General features: G+C 37.4%; 2 protein-coding genes and 1 long non-coding RNA gene across 3 annotated transcripts in view; all 3 read left to right on the top strand.

Moving 5' to 3' along the window:
* Positions 1-5777, top strand: part of LOC130231472 (myomesin-1-like) — a 28152-nt gene extending 22375 nt beyond the window's left edge. Inside the window, exons 5-6 of the mRNA XM_056460805.1 lie at positions 4006-4163; positions 5681-5777. Coding sequence (XP_056316780.1) covers positions 4006-4163; positions 5681-5777 — 255 coding nt within the window. The remainder of the gene's footprint in view (positions 1-4005; positions 4164-5680) is intronic.
* Positions 5778-8539: 2762 nt separating this feature from the next.
* LOC130232501 (uncharacterized) lies at positions 8540-10792 on the top strand. The gene is made up of 3 exons (XR_008838118.1): positions 8540-8608; positions 10422-10466; positions 10629-10792. It is a non-coding gene; the product is annotated as an uncharacterized LOC130232501 (long non-coding RNA).
* Positions 10793-21430: 10638 nt separating this feature from the next.
* myom1b (myomesin 1b) overlaps positions 21431-22463 on the top strand; it is a 66659-nt gene continuing 65626 nt past the window's right edge. The window contains exons 1-2 of the mRNA XM_056462444.1: positions 21431-21575; positions 21693-21855. Coding sequence (XP_056318419.1) covers positions 21523-21575; positions 21693-21855 — 216 coding nt within the window. The 5' untranslated portion in view covers positions 21431-21522. The remainder of the gene's footprint in view (positions 21576-21692; positions 21856-22463) is intronic.

The following is a 22463-nucleotide window of genomic DNA, read 5'->3' as shown; positions in this document are numbered from 1 at the left end:
TTCGTCCCTCTGCTGCTGAATGAGTGTATGGGTGTTTCACCGATTTTTGGGTGTATTCATCATTTACTCACCCTCAAGTTGTTGATTTATTTATTTTTTCTGCTGAGCACAAATGATAACTTAAAGGACAAAGCAAATCAAAAACTTCATAGTCCCCACTGAACAGAGGAGAAAATGCTATGGACTTTCACACCAAGAATGGTTTAGTTACCTCCTCCTCCATATACCAAATGATGTTCGCTCCAACCTTAAAACAGAAATTTAAATTTGTACATGTATGCCGGACCAAATAAAAACTAAAATCATGTGTTTTAACCCAGTTTAGCAACGAAGAAAAGATAACTGGAAGGCTGCAAGTGGGCATCTCCAGGGGTACCTTAAACAGATAAAGAGAAAAAAAAAAATGAAAATGTGCACTTTTAGCTGCAGGATTAGTCTTTTATGCAAGTTGGTTAGGTGCATCACATTTGCAAATTTGGGTGGGCAAATTAGGTCCATTTTACACGGTCAAACTGTGCACTGATGTTCATCAGTGTGCTTAATTCTCATGCTCAGAAACTTGCAAAAGAGTCAAACTCCTGATACATTTTCTATACTGAAATAGCTGGAACCTGTCAGTAAATTTTCATAATGCAATAATTAATATAAAATAGGTTAATGTCTGTAATATCGCAATTTACTGGTCAAATGTTCCAGGAGTGAAGTTCTGAACTGTGCTTAGACTCTATCAGTCATCTGTACTACACCTGTGGCCTCATGCCTGAATACAGAGTCTAATACCAAAATTCACACTCAAATAAGCCACAGAAACGCCTTTGAAAGAGGCATGTGTGTTATTACACACTACCAGTGCTGTTCAAAAAAAGTATAAATGCATTTACAGAAGAATTACAAATGTATAATTTGATTTTAAGACATATCGTGATGTAAAGACACTTTTACAGTATATGATACTGCTTAAGTGTGTGTATCTGTGCATTTGTACATCATGTACATATTACAAAATACAGAGCTGGTTGTTTTCTCACCTTTATCAACATGATTAATCAAGGAGGATTAAAACTCGCTCTATCCAGCGCAACCTACAGTGAACAAACAAAACAAAAAAATTAAATAAACAACAAATTAACATGAGCTGACAGTCAACATTTATCAGTTGAGTGGTTACAGCATCACTAAAATCTCACCTGAATTGAAAACTGGGCAAGGACAGTATGTTAAGGGCTTTGTATTATAAGCATATATTACTACTATTATTATACAAAGCTAGCAGATGTTACAATTCTTATATATATATATATATATATATATATATATATATATATATATATATATATAATATATATAGTATATATAGTATATATATATATATATATATAATTTTTAGGCTTATATTTAAATTGTTGTATGACATATATACCGATTAAAACATTTATATTAGCATCTAACATTAATCAGGCTTGTGGTTTCATCAATGTAGGTTAGTATAAGATGTAGGGAAACTGCAATTTTCATCAGGGCCTTCAATAAAGTACACACAAATACTAATAATAACAATATTTACCTTTCAATAGTTAATAATCAAGTACCTTAAAATGGATAATGAATCTTCTTCTGGTAAAAGATGGTGTAGCAAGCTTCTGCTCTGCTCTTGTCCAGGATAACGTCCTCACGTTGCGATCCATTCAGCGCCCTCTAGCGGCGAATAATAACCAATAATAATATAATGGTCGGATTCCGTACTTCTTGGGAAAACCAGCAACTTCCTGAACAAAATGTAGCACATAAATGTGTCTATATTAGCATTTAGTTGTTACAATATGGTTTCCTAGCGAAAGGACAGTGTTTTTTAAGACAACATAACATACCTTCAACAAGACTGGACGCGACTCCGGTTTGATGTCTCTGCTGGGTCCTAAAGACAAAAATGACGGCGGAATATCTCAAATACGTGTGTCTTTCCTCCAAAACAACTGTAGAGATGAACGAGGAGGTAGAGAAAGCGTTTTTATCCGCATGTAGATCGGCTATGAAGCGCGCACGCTTGTATCATCAATAATTAAGAGTCCAGGTGAAACAGATATAAAAAACATGACACGAAGAGGCAATTTGCTGCATTTCTGCTCTAATTTACTGCATTAGAGCTTGCATAAACTTTATACCGCAAGAGCAACATCACGTACGCATATTGATTCAGCGGTTCTGTGTCAGTTCAATCAGTTGACTGTTGAAATTCAAAAATTGTAACCCAACTGGTTGAGTTATTAAATAAAACCCAATAAAGGTTTAAAATAACCCAACAAAGCACCAAATATTTTTAACTCAACCATTGGGTTAAGTAAATAACCCAACGTTTTTTAGAGTGTAGCTTTAACTGGTGTTTTTTTTACTGGTGTTTGTAGTTCACTGGTTGAAAATAAAATCTCAGTGGTGATTTTATAAACATGTATATGCATTTTAAAATAACAAAACAATGTTTAATTATAATCCTGTAGTCCAAATTAGGCATTTTAAAATTGTATTAAAATTTTTTTACTCAGGCCAAACTAAAAGAAATAAGACTTTCTCCAGAAGAAAAAAATATAAAAGTAAATACTGTGAAAATTTTAGGGTGAGGGGGAAATTCGCGAGAGGGATAATATTTTTTCTTTTCAACTGTCTGCTGTGCCCAGATCCATGAGAACGAAGAGTAAAAATATGGAGATCAATAAGTGCCAGCAACTAGCATTCTTCAAAATATCTTCACAGAAGGATATTTTCTTCAGAATTTAATAATACTTTAATTTAAGGTGGTGTAATACACATTCCATGTGCTTAATTTAGTAATTGCAATGAATTATGCATAATTAACACTAACCTATATTCTAACACTAACTTCAGTCTTTTTGTTTCAATTGATTAAAAGCGGTCTTCTACTTGCTTTTCATTGCGATTATTTGTGAAATGTAACTTTTTTATGCTATTTTCCATCAGTGTTTTATTAGGATTTAAATCAAGATGCTCTGAATTGCAGATTTAGCAACACAGGCTTATTGTGACAACGTACCCACGTACACATTTCTGGAGAGCACGAATTATGTAGCCAGAGCTACGTTTGGCTGCATTTTGTCTTTAAGATGAATGCTACGGGGCAGTATGACGCCGCCCACAGGCATGTTTCTTTTCGCGCTACCAGCTGACCGTTTACATCCGTGTGGACGGCTTTTCCGCTGTTACCAGCTTGTCCAGTAGCTCGTCGCGTATGTTGGTGGACTTGAGACGCAGAGAGGAGTTGACTGTGACAATGGGGTTCAAGTCTTGTGAAGAACAGCTCAAGAAAGCGGGTAAAGCAAAAGCAAAAGACAATAACAGGGTGAGAACGTCGTAAGATCTAAAAACGTGGTAAAAATCAGGCGGCAGCGAGGGCTTTACTTTTTCTGGATTGCTTTTTAAAACACTGTTAGTTGCGTTTAGGGAAGGTGGTGGAAGCTGGTCAGTCAGTGCTTTTGAAAACACTATGAGTTGGGTTTAGGGATCGGTCAGTCGGTTGGTCGGTCGGTCGGTCGGTCGGTCAGTCAGTCAGTCAGTCAGTCACTCAACAGCGCCTCTGGTGGATTTACGTTAGAACAGCAGGCGCGAATGGCATCTGCGAGAGAAATTTGAGATCTGTAAAAGCGTACACAGCGCCCTCTGGTGGATTTGTGAAAACAAAACTGTAAAAAAAAACAGACCAGCGGATGTAATTCGCGCTCTCCAAAAATGTATACAGAGGTACGTATCAATAATAAGCCTGGGTTGAGATTTAGGCTGCAGCCTCAAACACCCACTATATCATCCTGCTTTAATTCATTACTCCCTGTTTCAGGTACAAAACAATGTCAGCATTGATCCCATGTCCAATTCTTTTTTATTTCAGCCAAACTAAAAGAATAAGACTTTCTCCAGAAGAGAAAATACAACAGTAAATACTGTGAAAAATTTGCAAGAGGGCTGATAATTTTGTTTTCAACTGTTTGCTGTCCTCAGATCCATGAGAACGAAGAGTACCACAAACGTCAGAACGAGGACAGCCTGATGCACACACCCGAGTTCGTGATCAAGCCGCGCTCACACACTGTGTGGGAGAAACAGTGTGTGCGGCTCCACTGCACCATCTCAGGATGGCCCGACCCGCGCGTCGTCTGGTGAGTGAGCTACAATAAACAAACGCTTTGACCTCCTCCCATAATTATTGATTTAGTTAAAGGGATAGTTCACCCAAGAATGAAAATGACCTCATCATTTACTCTCCCTCATATTTGACTTAATGTTAAATGACACATGAAAAGAGGGCGGAGTCTGGTGAAAAGCGGTTCCAGAAAGCAGGTAAGACAAAACAGAATAAAAAATAAAACAAACAAGTAAATAGCAGGGTGAGAACGTGGTAAAATCTGAAAACGTGGTAAAAAAAAATCAGACGAGGGCTTTTCTTTATTTGGATTGCATTTGAAACGTATTGGTTGGGTTTAGGGAAGTGGGTGGGTGGGTCAATCGATAAAATTGGTTGGGTTTAGGGAAGGAGGAGGGTGGGTCAGTCGATTGTTCGCTCAGTCAGTCAACAAGTCAGTCGACAGCAGCCTCTGGTGGGTTTACGCGAGAACAGCAGTTATAAATGGCACTCGCGGGTGAAATTTGAGATCTCAAAAAGCGTACACAGCGGCCTCTCGTGAATTGGTGAAAACAAAAACTGCAGAAAAAAATGTGCCGCCGGGTCGTATTTCTCCGATCTCCAGAAACGTCTGTAGAGGTAAGTTTTCAGAATGAGCCTGGGTTGGTTTCCACTGTCAAAAGGTACATAAAAGCGACCCCTACCATACCATATTTTGGACACCCTTTGCAAAGGGTACCAACAGGCCCAAAGGGTACCATAAGGCAGAGCTAGACGCGCAGCTGAACGCTATTGGTTTACAGAGACACGTCACTCACAGAAGCAGGAGAATGAAAACAAAGGAAGCGCCATTTTTAAAACAGCCAAGACATTACACCATAATTATATCATAACTTTGTGTTTATAATGTTTAACTAATCACCTTTTGGACTGTTATGAACTCAGAATGACGGAAAAACTCTATAACAAGAGGTTACATGTGCTGCTAAAGATTAAGACACATATGAGAGGTTTGCACTGACAGTAGGCTATATTTCGTGTTGTTTTTGAACCCGAATAAGGACTAAATGTCTGCTGTGTGTAATTCTTCTGTAATTGGTAACATATCAGAGACTGTGAGGGTCTGTGTGTGTTTATATATGTTCATTTATTATTTATTCCATATAATCACTGACGTTACAGTAAGCTATTTCGCAGTCATTGATCTGCAGTTATAATCAACTCATGTTCATAGAAAGGTTAGTAATGAACATTTATACTTGAATATTTATGTTTAAAGCATCTGTGTTGTGAGAAGTACTTCTTGTATGAAATGTGAACGACCTGTACGGCTTTACTGTGACACTTCCTCGAGTAAAAATGACGTCATTTGAAACTTTCTGTCATACACCACGCCCACCAAAGAGTACCCTTTTGGCAGTGGAAAAGCAAGGTTGATAAAGGTGACCCGTACCGACCTGTACAGTACTGTACCTCTCAGTAGAAACGGGCCATAAGAATCAAACGTATACCATATTATCCTGCTGTATTTTAATTCATTACTCTCTGTTTCAGGTACAAGAACAATGTCAGCATTGATCCCATGTCCAATCCAGGGAAGTACAAAGTGGAGAGCAGCTACAATGTGCACTCGCTGGAGATCAACAGGTGACACATGTGAACTTCAGTATTCGCCAAACATGTTGGGCCAGCCTGATCTCACTATTTTACATGAAGTCAGTTTTTAAAAAGGTTTTTTTTTTTTTAAGGTTTTAAAAAGGAGGCCAACCCCAGCCCTAAACCAACCCAACCGTCATTGTGGGATGAGCAAATCGTACTAACTGTCGTTGTATAAATAAGACTGTATGAACTCACACAAATTAGCCACTAAATCAAATAATTACAAATTGCCGTGAGATTGGGTTGGATGGGCCCTATCATACATCTGGTGCAATAATGTAGCAGGCGCAATGCAGTTGTGCAACAGTGGTGTAGACCTAAAAAAAAGGTGGTGTACTATTACCCACCCAATCCAAATTTTAAAAGTTGTCAAATAAACAACTAAAGTATATATATATATATATTTTTTTTTTAATGTAGAAAACAGAAGCAAAGCACACTTTTTCAAAAACCCAAATACTAGCCTATACTCAAGTATAGAATGGAAATAATGGAAATGAATGGCTGAATGGTAATATAGGAGGGCTAAAGCGACTGTGCTGTTTTATAATTTTACGTGAACGTTTCAGTGAGACATCATTCAGCTGATTTGTTGTGATCTTCGAAAAACCCATGAAATGTTCTCACAGCTGCTGCGGTCGTCAGGGGGCGGGGAATGACGCAAATTAAACAAAACTGCCCCAACTGCGACCAATTAAGATGAGAGTTAAAAAATTTGGTATAAAGTTAAAGAAGACGCGAATACACATAAATTAGGGAAGTTTAATCACCAAAACAAGTGAGTATACCGAGGGTATGATCCTCAGAAGTCGTAATACCCAAACAGCTTGTGGAAAAAAGCAGGCATACTGAGTATACGTGAGTATAACAAGGACTACACCACTGTTGTGCAAATGTTTTTTTTAGCCCGGTGCATGTATCATCCTCCTGTCCTGTGCCATGTTGTTTAATAGCAAATTAATTTGTGCTCATTTGTGGTCGGGAAAGGAGCTGTGATGCAGCACATTGTTGATGTGCTGCCATTTTAAGGCAACTAAACTAAACCCCACCATTAACCAACTAAAAGCTGCTCTGAAGTCAATTGCACAGTTTATTTTGTTCTTTAAAGACTGCGTTAGTAGTGATAGAGTTTATTGTAATATACTATAGTATATATAGTAATCATTCATTCATTTTCCTTTGGCTTAGTCCCTTTATTCATCAAGGGGTCGCCACAGCGGAATGAACCGCCAACTTATCCAGCATATGTTTTACAAAGCGGGGAAACTGGGAAACATCCATACACACTCATCCATACACATACTGTGCACCACATGTGTCAAAGCCAGCTCCTGGAGGGCGGCAGCTCTGCACAGTTTAGTTCCAACCCTAATTAAACACACCGGATCAAACTAATTGAGTGCTTTAGGCTTGTTTGAAACCTACAGATAGGTGTGTTGAAGCAGGGCTAGAGCTAAACTCTGCAGGGCTCCGGCACCTCCAGGAATTGACTTTGACACCCCTGACATACACTATGGAAAGAGATTGATTGACAGTGGTCTACAGCCAATCAAGACGCCGAACACAATGCACTTATCAGCACGCAGAACACAATGCGCTGTAGAAAAAAAAGCATGTCGAATTGCACAAAAAAAAAAACGCAGAGACTGCGAGGTGAAAGTCGAACCTCATAGCGAGGGACCACTGTATTGACAATAATAGTCATTATTAGTCATTATTGCAGCAAATATTAACCATCAATGACTAGTCTATTTATGGACTATTATTACATTTAGTCATGGTTTAGGCAAGATGTCTATGTTAAACATCTAAAAAAGTTTGCTGGAAATACACTCGTGATAAATTACAAACCATTTAAAAAGCTGATTATCATGAAATGTTTCAAAAAGGTTTACAATTTGAGTCCGGTTGTTGCCAGCAGCCATTTTAAGGATAGCTTGTGATTTGGTTTTACTTTAGTGTTCATCTATGTAAAGCGACTTTGATAATCAATAGAAATAATATTAAAATAATGTTTTAGAAACATTCCTGTAACGCTGAAAGAAAAACGTAATTAGAACATTAATATAATGTGGATGGAATGCTCTAATGCTTTGCATGTTTACATTATGAATTTAAATAATTTAAATTTAAACAGCATCATTCATTCATTCATTCATTCATTCAGTTTTTCTTTTTGGCTTAGTCCCTTTATTAATCAGGGGTCACCACAGCGGAATGAACCAACTTATTCAGCACATGTTTTACGCAGCGGATGCCCTTCCAGCTGCAACCCATCTCTGGGAAACATCCATATGCACTCATACACTATGGAATATTTAGCCTACCCAATTCACCTGTACCACATGTCTTTGGACTATGGGGGAAACCAGAGCACCCGGAGGAAACCCTTGCGAACGCGGGGAGAACATGCAAACTCGACACTGAAACGCCAACTGACCCAGTCGAGGCTCGAATCAGCGACCTTCTTGATGTGAGCCGACAGCACTACCTACTGCGCCACCGCATCGCTTATAATAGTGTTATTATAACAAAAAACATGTTATACGTCATTTATAAAACTGGACATCCGTAACATTAAAAAAACAATATTGTACTTAATGGCTTAATAACTTAATAACTTAACGGCAACATTAAGGGAACGTTTATAGAACCTAAAATTGTTAGCTGGGTTAAGATGCTTTGTAATGTGGGTACAGATGTGCTTTTGTGTGTTTAACGTCTGTTTGTAATTCCAGTGTGATTTTGATGACACGCAGTATCGAGTGTCTGCCATGAACAGCAAAGGCGAGAACTCAGCTTATGCTTCTGTTGTCGTCAAAAGTAAGTGTAAAATAAAACATCCTAACATCTCTTATAACTCGAAAGCATTAAACTCTGAGACATTGTGCCAAAACATGCTTGAAACATGGTTTAAAGTGGGAGATTGTGCTAAAATAAGTTAGCAATATGCTAGCAACATGCTGAACAATAAGTGTGCAAGTGTTAAATTATGCTAGAAACATGATTTAGGAAACGTCAAATTATGCTAGCAGTGTGTTAAATCAAATCAACAATGTGCTATAATGTGATAAATGTGAAAATTACAATAACATGCTAAGAAATGCTAACAGAGTTAAATCATGCTAGAAATGTTGTAACATTGTGCTAGTGAGTGTGATAAATGCTGGAAACATGCTGGAAAATGACAATAGCATGCTGTAAACATGCTAAATGTATATCATGTGTATCATGCTGTAAACATGCTAAACAATGAAGTGTGATAAATGCTAAAAACATGCTGTTAACATTTTTAAAAAGATAAAACATGCTAGCAATGTGTTAAATCTTGCTATAAATATGTTAACAATGTGCAAGTTATGGTCATAAAGGCTATAAATATGATGAATGCTTTCAGTGTGTGTATCATGCTGTAAACATGCTAATAATGTGCTAATTAGTGATAAATGCTAGGAACATGCTGGAGGAATGGCAATAACATAGTAAAAAATGCTAGCAGTGTGCTTAATCAGGCTAGATACATGCTAATAATGTGATTGAGTGTGATGAATGATGGATGCATGCTAGAAACATGCTGTAAACATTTTGGAAAACACTAAAACATGCTAGCAATGTGTTAAATCATACTAGAAACATGTTAACAATGTGCTAGTCAGTGTGATGTACTGTATGTTGGAAACATGTTGGCAATAACACACTAAGAAATGCTAGCAGTGTGTTTATAAGGCTAGATACATGCTAATAGTGTGGTAATAGTGTGATAAATGCTATTAACATGCTGAAATATGACAATAAAATGTCAGCCATGTGTTAAATCATGCAAGAAACATGCCCAGCTGCACTGCTGAAAACCCCCCAGCTTAAACCAGGCTGGGCTGGTTGGCTGGTTTTAGCTGGTCAACCATGCTGGTTTTAGAGGGGTTTTGGCCATTTCCAGGCTGGTTTCCAGCCATTTCCAGCCTAGTCTTAGCTGGTCAGGCTGGGAGATGACCAGCTAAAACCAGCTTGACCAGCCTAGCCAGGCTTGGAGCCCAGCCAAAACCAGCGATGTCCAGCTTAAACCAGGCTGTTCAAGCTGGTTTTATCTAGTTTTAGCTGGTCATTTTCCAGCCTGACCAGCTAAGACTTGGCTGGAAATGACTGGAAATCAGCCTGGAAGTGGCCAAAACCTCTCTAAAACCAGCCTGGTCAACCAGCTAAAAACAGCCAACCAGCTTTGAAAGCAGCAAGACCTGCACACCAGCATCAAAACATACCTTACCAGCATATACCAGTTTTTTTCAGCAGGGAACAATGTGCTAATCAGTGTGATGCATGCTAGAAACATGCTGTAGACATCTGTAAAATACTAAAACATGCTAGCAGTGTAATAAATCATACTAGAAACATGTTGATGTGCTATACAGATGTGATAAATGCTGGAAAATTACAGTAATATGCTGAAGCATGCTAGCAGTGTTAAATCATGCTAACAGTGTTGTTATTCTATAAAGATAATAGCAATGTGCTAAGACATGTTTTCAGTGTGCTAAATCATGCGTATGCATCAGGTTTAGGAATGTGGTTACTTAAATGCAAACTGCCTTCATTAATAATTTGACAAAACATTTTGGCTTGTCTTTTGGGTGACATTTAGGATTCAAAGGAGAGTTTGATGAATCTCTGCCATCTCCCAGACTGCGTATGTATTTCTGAATCATACAAGCTGTTTTCTCTTTCTTTCTGTACACAGTTAAAGTACGCATATGTGCTTTGCTTATGTGTGTCAATCTATGAGCATGAGACTGAAGTGTTTAATGCTGGCTGGCTAATGGTTATTTTGTTTCCAATTCACTGGGTGCAGAAAGCAGAAAGTTCGGCTTTCAAGGTAATCGTGGTGACGGTTTTTATGTAATCTTCTTGTTGGTGTTTTAGTCTCTCCTGTTTACCCTGATCATCTGAAGTGCATGATCGCCTCTTCTCATTGTTTTACTTCTCTATCTTTGTTCATTTCATCTAGATGATGGCATTCAGGATTTGTTGAACTTTGTTGAAATATTTAGAAATTATGCAAACATTGCATGCATGTTTGCAATCTTAAAATATTTAGTTTTACTCTATCTTCCAACATTTATAAACCCAAGCTTTACAGTTAAGCCATTACTACAGTACATGAAACATTTTCTATCTATCTATTATAATTATGATAATAACTATCGCAGTTATTTGAATGCAACTTGCTTGCTAGTAATTATCACTAAAAAAATTATAAAAAAATATCTGGCAACCTAAGACTTTCGTTAAAGGAAGGAAAAAACATTGTAAACAAGTTTTTATTTGTTATATTAATATTTCTTCAGTGTATACTGGAATCTATGCATACTTTAAAATATTTTAATGCAGACTAGTCAAAGATTTTGATATCAAAACAAAACCTTTTTCTGAACTTTTGATAAAAGATATAACTTATAAAAGAATAGCATTCATATAAAATATTACTTTTTATTCTTCGTTTCCAGTTTCTCTGTGTGTATTTGTATTCATGGTAATTGAAAGCCCAATCCCAATATTATTTTGTACCCTACCGCTTCCCCTTGGACCCCTTGAAACAGAGTGTGAAAGGGAAGGGCTTCAAATTTACCCCTAAGAAATGGCACAGCACTACAACACCCGCACATGTCATCGCGAGCTCTTACTTCATTTTAGATTGACAGCCTGATCTCACGAGAAAACGTAAGTATTTTACGTTTTGACAGTTTAGTGGCTAATTCGTACGAATTCGTACGAGTTCATTCGTACGAAATTATACGATTTTAAAAAGGAGGCGTGGCGTGGCACCTAACCCCACCCCTAAACCCAACCGTCATTGGGGGATGAGCAAATCGTACGAAAATGTAGAATTAGATTGTACGAATTCATACGAATTAGCCACTAAATCAAAAAGTTACGAATTGCCGTGAGATTGTGTTGAGATTGACGATGGCGACTGCTGTAATTATTCCAGTTGCATTATCTTAGTACAATGAGCCAAAATCACCACAGATTTACCTAAAAATCTTTCATTTCCACTTAATGAAAACAAAAGTCTGAGGGTAAGTGGATTAGCTGTAAATAAATTTTTGGGTGAACTATCCCTTTAAATATCACTTTCCCTAATCAATAGTCCAAATCAATAGTCGTGGCTTCTGATAATGGTCTGTGCAAGAAAATGAACCCAGTCAGTTTAATGGGAACATCATTCCGTTTTGGAGGGAAATTTTCCATTTGATTTGTCTGTAGGGAAAGTGAAACTTAAAATAAATGACGAACATTTGAAAACAGCTTTGTGATGATCTCTGAGGTTGACAGTCAATATGCTTATGTGTTTATATTCAATCCAACCTATTTAGTTTGATAGTGGAATTTTATTCAGAAAACTACATTACCCATGATGCTGTGCAAAAATCCCCCCAGTCAGAGAGATGCAGAACCACAAGCTCTTCGTAGTTCCTGTAACTTTTGTCTTTTTTTGTCTGATTTTCACATTGTTTTGTTTAAGGTTTTTAATCTTGCAAATCTCCTCATCGCTGGCTGGTTTAGATAATGGTTTATATAATGCTTAACCAAGACATTTTAAAGTCACTAGGGAAAAAATAAACAGAAAACATACTCAGGGAACCACGATTCTGAAAAACAGATTGATTGAGTGGATTTTTTAATGGAAAAAAGTTGATCAATGAGCACTGGAGTTTATAAGGCAACATAAAATCTGATGTTTGCCTATGGTATGTCCAGTTGAAGATGAAATGTTTAGTACATCATATTTTACCTGTTATTTTGCAAGCTTAAAGTGATTTAAAGGCTTAACTGAAGGCTTATCTAAAAGAAATAAGACTGTCTCCAGAACAAATATAGTAAATACTGTGGAAAATGCTTGCTCTGTTAAACATCACTTGGTAAATAAGTATTTTAAAATAATACAAATTTCACAGGAGGGCTAATACTTTTGCATTAATCTGTATATTCCAAATACAGCCTCAAATAAAGCAATTTAACTGGCGAAAATGTGCAAAAAGTTCCCCATATGCATATTTTGTTTGCATTTTAGTTGGTCACATGAATTTGTGGCACCCAAAAACAGTGTTAATTGGTTTGATTTACATTTCTATGTGTGCTTATGCCTTGATTATGCATTTCTGTCCATGAAATTTCACCGCAAATTCTCTAATGTGATCGCACCACATCCTTCATACGAAGATAAAAATGACCCACTACGTTTACCCCTGGTTTTGTGTAATATGTGCTAATATCTGTATCTCCCATTCAACCTAAAATCCCATTAAACCATTGGTGTATTCTGCATGCAGTGTGCTGTTTTTGACACTATACTTATTATATGTATATACAGTATATTCCTCAGCTGACAGATCACATGCACTTTAAAGTGGACGTATGATATATTCAGCTATATTGGTATTGCTTTAAAAAAAAAGACGTGCTTTCAAAATGGCCCAATAGGTGTGTTTGTTTAGCATTGACAATGGTCAACGCTGGACAGAAACGTTTGTCTTATTTCCAGTATACTGCTTGTCATTCACTCTCACTGGTGTCTTTTTGTTTTTTGATGTTTGCAGATTTTTCTTAAGTCCTTTTATTCTTAAAAAAATTAAATAGTGTCATTGGAGTGGAAAAAAAGGGTTAGTTCACGCCAAAAATGACCATTCTGTCATCATTTACTCATCCTCCAATTGTTTTTGGTAACACTTTGGGCTCTGTTTTAACAATCCATGCGCAAAGTGCAAAGTGCAAAGCGCAGGGTGCAAAAGCATTAAGGGCGTGTCAGAATCTACTTTTACTATTTTAAGGATGGAGAAATCCGCTTTGCGCCGTGGCACATGGTCTAACAGGGTTGAGCTTATTCTCTTAATGAGTTCTAGGTGTGTTTTGAGAATAAACCAATCAGAGTCTCATCTCACATTCCCTTTAAGAGCCAGTTGCGTCACGCCATAGTGCAATTGCTACTTACATGACGGACTTTGTAAGTTAAAAAACTGATCGTTTCACTAGCAAGAAAACAGTTAAACAGAGCATCTGCAGCGCGAGAATGAGAGATGAGCCTCCTCACTGTTTACTTTCACTTTCACTCTCGTGGATAGGGAAACTTCTGGTATTAGCCTATACATAATTAATTTTGTTTGTTAAGCACAAAGATTTGCTTCAAAACTCTTTGTAAATTCAGTTCTAATTTCCAGCAAACGAATAAATGAACAATAATAACGAAGTGTGGTCAAACTACTGAGTTAAATCCAAACACACATGCTGTGCCCCATATGGTCTAAAACCTGACAGGTGGACAAATCTAAGCTTGTTTTTAATAAAACAAATATAAATATGCATATAATAAATGATACTGCTACTAATAATGACATTATACAAAAGCAAATTGTCATGAATAAACTGAAAAAGCCCCCCGAGATGAAGAAGGCATGAAAGTATGGTTTTTATATTTGTGTAGACAAGAAAATAATATAATTTGTAATATTTTAATCCTTTCTATTTATATCCTATATATATCCTTATATTTTAATTCTTCTTCATTTATAAGATATTTGCGTATTGCTGTACATCCTGTCTGTGTTAAGCAATGTGTAAGCGAGGCGCACAACTAATGCACTCTGCGCTGGACAATAGACTGGCTTTGTTCTGGTCTATAGACCAGTCTATTATAGTTTCTCAAAAATAGCAACACGCCAGCGATGCGCTTCAACACGCCTCCTTTTTTAGACCCAGAACGCCTATGGGTGCACATATGAGCACCAATGCATTTGCTATTTAAACAGCGTGTCGCAAAACGACTCTTGTGCCAAGCTGAAACTAGCAAACAACAATTGTGTTGCGCCTTGCGCCGGGTGTATGAATAGGGTCCTTTATTTGAAAAGGTGTTCACAAGACTTTCATGAAGCATTTATAATCATGACATACACATGTATTGAAATTGAAGAATTTATGCATGCTATGACAACTATCCAACTGTTTTAGACAGTGTCATTTGCTTAGTTATGCTATTTTATTTGCAAAGATGACATTGTTTGAGATGTTGAGACTGGACATAAGCATAACCTGTCTTATCTTTATCATGAGAACTTGAGATTATCAGACAACAAAACTTGACAAAAGTCTGCCATAAACATGATTGTGAGGACATTATAATTGTGTCATAAATATTTTTCTGGACACTTTTTTCAGTAAAACAAACTGAATTTATCATTCATATTTCTCATAAAAGTGTCATTGCTCTGTCAAAATAATTTCATAACAGCGTCATTATTATTTAATGACATTTAATGATAATTCAATGACACTTTTGATTTGTACCACTGTAGTACCACATGTATAGTATAAGTATAATATTCATGACACATTTATAAAGGCCTCAGGACAGCCATGTTTATGATGTAATGTTGTCTTGGTATGCCGAGTTGTCATAAAAAAGACAAAGACAGGTTATGATGTATTTGTTTATGTCAGATTGTCATAGAAACATCTCAAACAATGTCATCTGTTCATTTAAAATGACTTTTCCTCTCGGCTGCTGGCGTGACTCTCCTCCCCTCTCTTTTCCTCTCGGCTGTATGCATTCCCGCGGCTGTTCCTGTGCATTGGTCGCGGGACTTGACCAGATTTCATTCGCACGGGAATAATTTTCCGAATAAAAGCGCGGGAGCGGTCGGGAACTCTGGTGTACTTTTAACAGGAGTGGGCGGTCTCACAATATTGCTCCCGAGCAAGCGAGCAAGCAAGCGCTCGTGGTGTGTGTGCGTTTGTTTGGTGCTGTCTATGTTTGTGTATTATGTGTGAATGAGAGACAGTGTGGTGCTGTGTGTCCATGTGTGTGTGTGTGTTTATACAGACAGCTTGTTATAGCCACCGCCCAAAATACAACACTGTGTATGGAAAGCATCGTCAATGCACTGTGATGCACCAAGATATCGAATTGAAACCCAATCGATGGTATGATAATCGTAACCGAACAAACCGTGAGACCAGTATAAGTTCCACCTCTAATGTCAATGGCTTTTTTTTCAACATTCTTAAATATCTTGTTTTGTGTTCAACAGAAGCCAAGAAATTCATAAAATGTTCATTGTCAGATTATTTTTTTCATTTTTAGGTGAACTACCCCTTTAATAATAACATTTATTTCAGATATGTCCTTCTTTAGTCCCTGCGTAGATTCAAAACTCTCTCTTTTCCTGCTTATTTGTGGTTGGATCTGCTTGGCTGTACATTGTGTGATTTACAACGCATTGGTCATGTGACTGTTGGCTCATTTTTTGTCTTGCTGGGTCACTCTGAATGTCAGAATGTAAGCTTATCTTCTGTCTTGTTTGGGAGTTATGTAACTGTAGCCTCAAGTGTACGGTGCTGCAATAACTTGCACAAACTGAAATCTTTCAAAAGCTCGCTGGTGATTTTATCGGCTTCTTTATCTCTGCTTCATGCCGTAATATAAATAACATTCATAACATAGCTTCAGACTTTCATTTGGTGTCCTCGACGTCAGGGTGTATTTATAGAGGCTACAGAAGCAGATGATGTTATGTGTGTCATATGCATTATGCGTTTACATTTCTAAGTCAGTGTGTGTACAGTATGTGTGCGATTAAAGGGATAGTTCACTTCAAAAACTCACTTGTTTTAGACCTGTTTGAGTTTCTTTCTTCAGTTGAACACAGATTAAGATATACTGAAGAATGCAGCCATTGACTTCCATAGTATTTTCCATTTCTACACAAAAAAAATAAAATAAAATAAATAAATAAAAAATAAATAAATAAAAAATCCATAAATCAGCAGTTTTTCGTATTTTGTGATTCACGTTTTTATTTTTTCATTTATTCTGCTTTTGAGTTGCATTATCAGATTTTGATCTTTCTTACAACAACTTTTAACCTTTACAGTTCAGAAATAAGTGACTTTTATTAACATTTTTAATAGTTTGCAGTGATATTACATTATAGTGATATTACATTATAGTGTATATTACATATAGTGTATATTACATTACAGTGATATTACATTATAGTGATATGACGCAGAGATCAACATTCACAGTGTACTATAGATGTCACTTGCTCCTTTTTTTCCAACATTCTTCAAAATATCTTGTATAGCAACCTGGAAATAACATGTTTTAAATGTAATTAGTGTTATCTCTAAATTAAACAGTAATTATTTTGTGATATTTAGCTTTTTAAATTGGCTGTCTGGTGCTGGACAGCATTGTGGCAGCAGTGGAGTCATTCAGGTTCCTGGGCACCACCATCTCTCAGGACCTGAAGTGGGACACTCACATTGACTCCATTGTCAAAAAAAGCTCAACAGAGGCTGTACTTTCTTCGTCAGCTGAGGAAGTTCAACCTCCCAAAGGAGCTGCTGAAACAGTTCTACACCTCCATCATTGAATCAGTCATCTGCACATCAATAACTGTCTGGTTTAGCTCAGCTACTAAATACGACCTCCAAAAGACTACGTTGAATAGTTCACACTGCTGAGCGAATCACTGGTACAACCCTTCCTACTCCCCAAGAACTGTACTTATCCAGAGCGAGCAGAAGGGCTGCCAAAATCACTCTGGACCCCTCACACCCAGCACACTGCCTCTTTGAACTTTTACCTTCTGGTCGACGCTACAGAGCACTGCGCACCAGAACAGCCCGACACAGAAACAGTTTCTTCCCTCAGGCAATCCATCTCATGAACACTTGATGATAATAATTGTGGAACCAACATCACTACTGCTATACACTTTTATACACATATACACTTATTTAACAACACACTTACATGCCAATTTGCACATAACAGCTGCACATATAACGTTGTATATAGTAATAAACACGTACATACACTTGTCAATTGTATATTTGCACTCACTACTTACTTCTATTTTTTTTAAATATATTTACGATGAACATACCTGGCAATAAAGCTCTTTCTGATTCTGATTATGGGGGTGGCACGGTGGCTCAGTACTGTTGCCTCACAGCAAGAAGGTTGCTGTTCGAGTTCCGGCTGGGCCAGTTGGCACTTCTGTGTTGCGTTTGCATGTTACCTACTGGCCTGGTGTGAATAATGCAGCACTTTTCAATATTTTAGACATTGAAAACCATTAAAAAACCATTTGCATTTCAGTCACTGAAGTTAAGCATAAGTTACTTTTTTTAAATGTGGGATTTATATGTCCCATGAAACCTGAATGAATAAGCTTTATAGTATACTTTGCTAAAATAGGATGATATTTGGCTGAGATAAAATATTGGATATTTGTCAATATTTGGCTTTTTGAACATCTGGAGGCTTCAACCCAGGCTCATTCTAAAACATACCCCTATATACATTTCTGGAGAGCACCAAATCTGTCCCAGGAGCTACGTTGTTTGCAGAATCCACCAGAGGGCCGCTGTGTACACTTTTTCAGATCTCAAATTTCTCTCGCAAGTGCCATTCACACCTGCTGTTCTCGACTGCTGTCGACTGACTGAATGACTGAATGACTGACCAATCGACTGACCCACCCTCCTCCTTCCCTAAATTCAACCAATAGTATTTTAACAAGCACTGATTGACCCGGCCACCCACTTCTCTAAACCCAACCGACAAATTTAAAAAGCAGTCCAGAAAAAGAAAAGCCCTCGCCTGATTTTTTACCACGTTTTACCACATTCTCACCCTGTTATTTACTTGTTTATTGTATTTTTGGATTCTGTTTTTGTCTTACCTGCTTTCTGGACCCGTTCTTCACTTGACTTGAACCATCCGTCATCATGGTCATCTCCTCTTTGCGTCTCAGGTCTGCTGACCTACATGACGAGTTAACAGGACAGTGGAAAAGCCGTCCATTCAGAGGTAAACAGTCAGCTGGTAAGCGCAAATCAGGAACGGCATCATACTGCCCTGTAGCATTCATTTTAAAGATGAAATGCAGCCATGCTTACCTCTGGCTACATAATTCGCGATCTCCTGAAGCGTATATAGGGCTACGTTTTCAGAATGAGCTTTGGGAATCTTATAGGATTCAAACAATATATATATATGTATGTGTGTGTGTAAATTACATCTAAAGTTGTCCAAATTAGGTTTCTACACTCTCAGAAATAAAGGTACGCGAGCTGTCACTGGGGTGGTACCTTTTCAAAGGTACACATTTGTACTTAAAGGGTCTATATTTAGGCACTAATATGTACCCTTGAGGTATTAATATGGACCATTTAGGTACAAATTTGTACCATTTGAAAAGGTACCACCCCAATGACAGCTGGTGTACCTTTATTTCTGAGAGTGTAGTAATAAATGTTATTAATCAAAAATTGAGTTTTGATTATATATTTACAGTAGGGACATTTATTAAATGTTTTCATGGTATTTGAATGATTTGGGCATAGAGAAAAATCGTCAATCAATCATTTTGACACACAGTGTACTTTTTGCTATTGGCAAAAATATACCCATGCAATATAAGACAGGTCGAGGGTCACATTTACTTCTTATAAACGAATGACTCCAATTCATACATAGTTTTCAGTTTTAGTTAAAAACAGTGCCATTAAATGTATTAGTTCAGCATTCCCCAGTTCGCCCACCCTCTCTCTCTATCCTGCACTCCTGAATGTCTATTTATAATCAGACTCGTGAGCGGCTTGGAGAAGATAGTGATATGTGAAGGGCATTTGAAGGGTGTATGTCATCTAGAGCCATGCGTTTGCTGACAGGCCAGAAGCAGGGGAATCAGGACTTATGTAAACACAACTGTACGCACAATTTATATATAATATAATCCAATATGAGCAGGATGAGGGGCGGCGCGGTCACAGCAAGAAGGTCACTGGTTTGAGCCCCAGCTGGGTCAGTTGGCATTTCTGTGTGGGAGTTTGCGTGGGTTTCCCCCGGGTGCCCCGGTTTCCCCCACAAGTCCAAAGACATGTGGTGTAGGTGAATTGGGGTAATCTAAAAATCTAAATCAGTAGTGTATGTGTGTGACTGAGAGTTTAAGTGTCCGCTTCTATTTACTTGGGGCATCAGGACTTACACAAACCACTGGTTGAGCGCCCCCTGCTGGCCTCACTTACACCACTTCCAACAGCAACCTAGTTTTTCCATGTGGTAATGTGGACTGACCAGGCTCAGCCCTGCTTAGCTTCAGTGAGTAACCAGTCTTGGGCTGCAGGGTGATATGGCTGTGGCAGTATCGGTATCATATCTGTATCATTATCATCAATAATGGCATTGTATTTACTATTAGATATTTATTACAGATTATGACAGGTAATACTACAGTAAGCTGCATTTATTAACAGAGTATCAGTGAGTAATCTGATATATCATATATCAGTATCAATATCGGTATTGTATATATCATATTTCAGTATCATATCGGTATCGTATATTTCATATATCAGTATCATATTGGTATCGTATATATCATATATCATTATCATATCCGTATCATATATATCATATCGTATATATCGTACAGTATCATATCGGTATTGTATATATCATATTTCAGTATCATATTGGTATCGTATTTATCATATTCAGTATCATATAAGTATCGTATATATATCATATATCAGTATCATATTAGTTTGGTATATAAAATATTTCAGTATCATATCGGTATCTTATATATGGTATTTCAGTATCATATCGGTATTGTATTTATCATATATCAGTATAATATCCGTATTGTATATATCATATGTCAGTATCATATCCGTATCGTATATATCATATATCAGTATCATATCCGTATCATATATATCATATATCATATCGTATATATAGTATATATCGTACAGTATCATGTCGGTATTGTATATATCATATTTCAGTATCACATTGGTATCGTATATATCATATTTCAGTATCGTATATATCATATTTCAGTATCATATCGGTATCGTATATATCATATTTTAGTATCATATCGGTATCGTATATATCATATATCAGTATCATAATCGGTATCGTATATATATCATATTTCAGTATCATATCAGTATCGTATATATAATATTTCAGTATCATATCGGTATCGTATATATCATATTTCAGTATCATATTGGTATTGTATATATCATATTTCAGTATCATATTGGTATTGTATATATCATATTTCAGTATCATATTGTATCGTATATATCATATATCAGTAGCATATCCGTATCATATATATCATATGTCATGTTGTATACATCGTATATTATGTACAGTATCATATCGGTATCATATATATCATATTTCAGTATCCTCAGTATCATATCCGTATTGTATATATCATATATCAGTATTACATCGGTATCAGTTGGTATCATATTTGTATCAGCAATTCTGACCTTATTTTAGATTTAGATTTTTTGTTGTTGCTGTTGTTGTTGTTATTTCGTACAGTACGACTTTAAACTGTTGTCTTAATTTGTAAATTTAAAATATTAAAACTTAATTTATAAATAAAATGTGATTTGATTTGATCACTGAGGAGATTAACCACCATTCCCACTCACTCCATAAACCTTTTCCTCATCCTAATATCCTATTATTCCCCAAACCACACACCCTTCCAACCCTCACAACAGTGTGTAGAGAAGTGCTGGATACTCATGTGTATGTGTGTGTGTATTTTCTGCACCACCGCAGCATTCGAGCTGCCACATACACAGCTCTGGAAGAGGGCCTGAGTCCTCTGCCCAAAAGAGCCAAACCCACATATCTGGCCATGGACAAGGAGAACCAGATCATCGGTTATGTGGTGCCCATCTTCAGGGGCAGGTAAAGAAATATATGACTTTTATTACTACGGACCTTTTCACAAGACTATTATGAGGCATTTAATGGTCATCAGCATCTTCAGGGTTGTGAATGTGATGCACATGAATGTCTCCTCAGTCATGATTTTGCGAGCGGCCTGTCGGACACAGAAGAAGCTCGTGCTAAAGTGAGTACTGGTTATGTGTCTGGCCGTGAGCTGTTCTCCAGTGGCGTGGAGTCTGAACGCAGCCGCAGAACCGTCATGAGGGAGTCTGCAGAGCGCATCTCACTTAGCAAGAGGGTCAGTGGAGAATAAACTATTTAATAATAAACCCATAACCCATTATTACTCGTGTGGTTGATTGGATTATAATAATACACTTCTGTGGATAACACTTCTAAACTAGTGGCTGTATGTTTAGTAACACCCCTCACTGACACTAAATAAAACTATTTTCTTATATAACTAATAAGTAGATCCTTTGAAATGACTGTTGTATTGAAAAATGTCAGTGATTTCAGTGATAAACAAACTGGAAAAATCAACCCAGGCTCATTCTGAAAACGTAGTCCCGAGGACATTTCTGGAGACCGCGAATTATGTAGCCGGAGGTACGGATGGCTGCATTTAGTTTTTTAAGCGAACACTGCGGGGCGGTATGACGCTGTTCCTTTTAGCGCTCGCCGGCTGACCGCTTACCTTCGTGTGGAGGGCTTTCCCGCCGCAACCAGTTTGTCTGGTTAGCTCGTCCTGTACGTCGGCGGACTTGAGACGCAGAGAGCAGCTAACCATGACGACGACGACGACCGAGTTCGAGTCCGGGGAAGAGCGGTTCCAGAAATCAGGTAAGACTAAAACAGAATCCAAAAAATAAAGCGAAGAGGTTCATAACAGGGTGAGAATGTGGT

This window comes from Danio aesculapii, chromosome 7 (genome assembly GCF_903798145.1).
Source record: "Danio aesculapii chromosome 7, fDanAes4.1, whole genome shotgun sequence".
Classification (NCBI taxonomy): Eukaryota; Metazoa; Chordata; class Actinopteri; order Cypriniformes; family Danionidae; genus Danio; species Danio aesculapii.
Note: the sequence above shows the minus strand (reverse complement) of the source record. Positions and strands in the feature narration are given on the sequence as shown.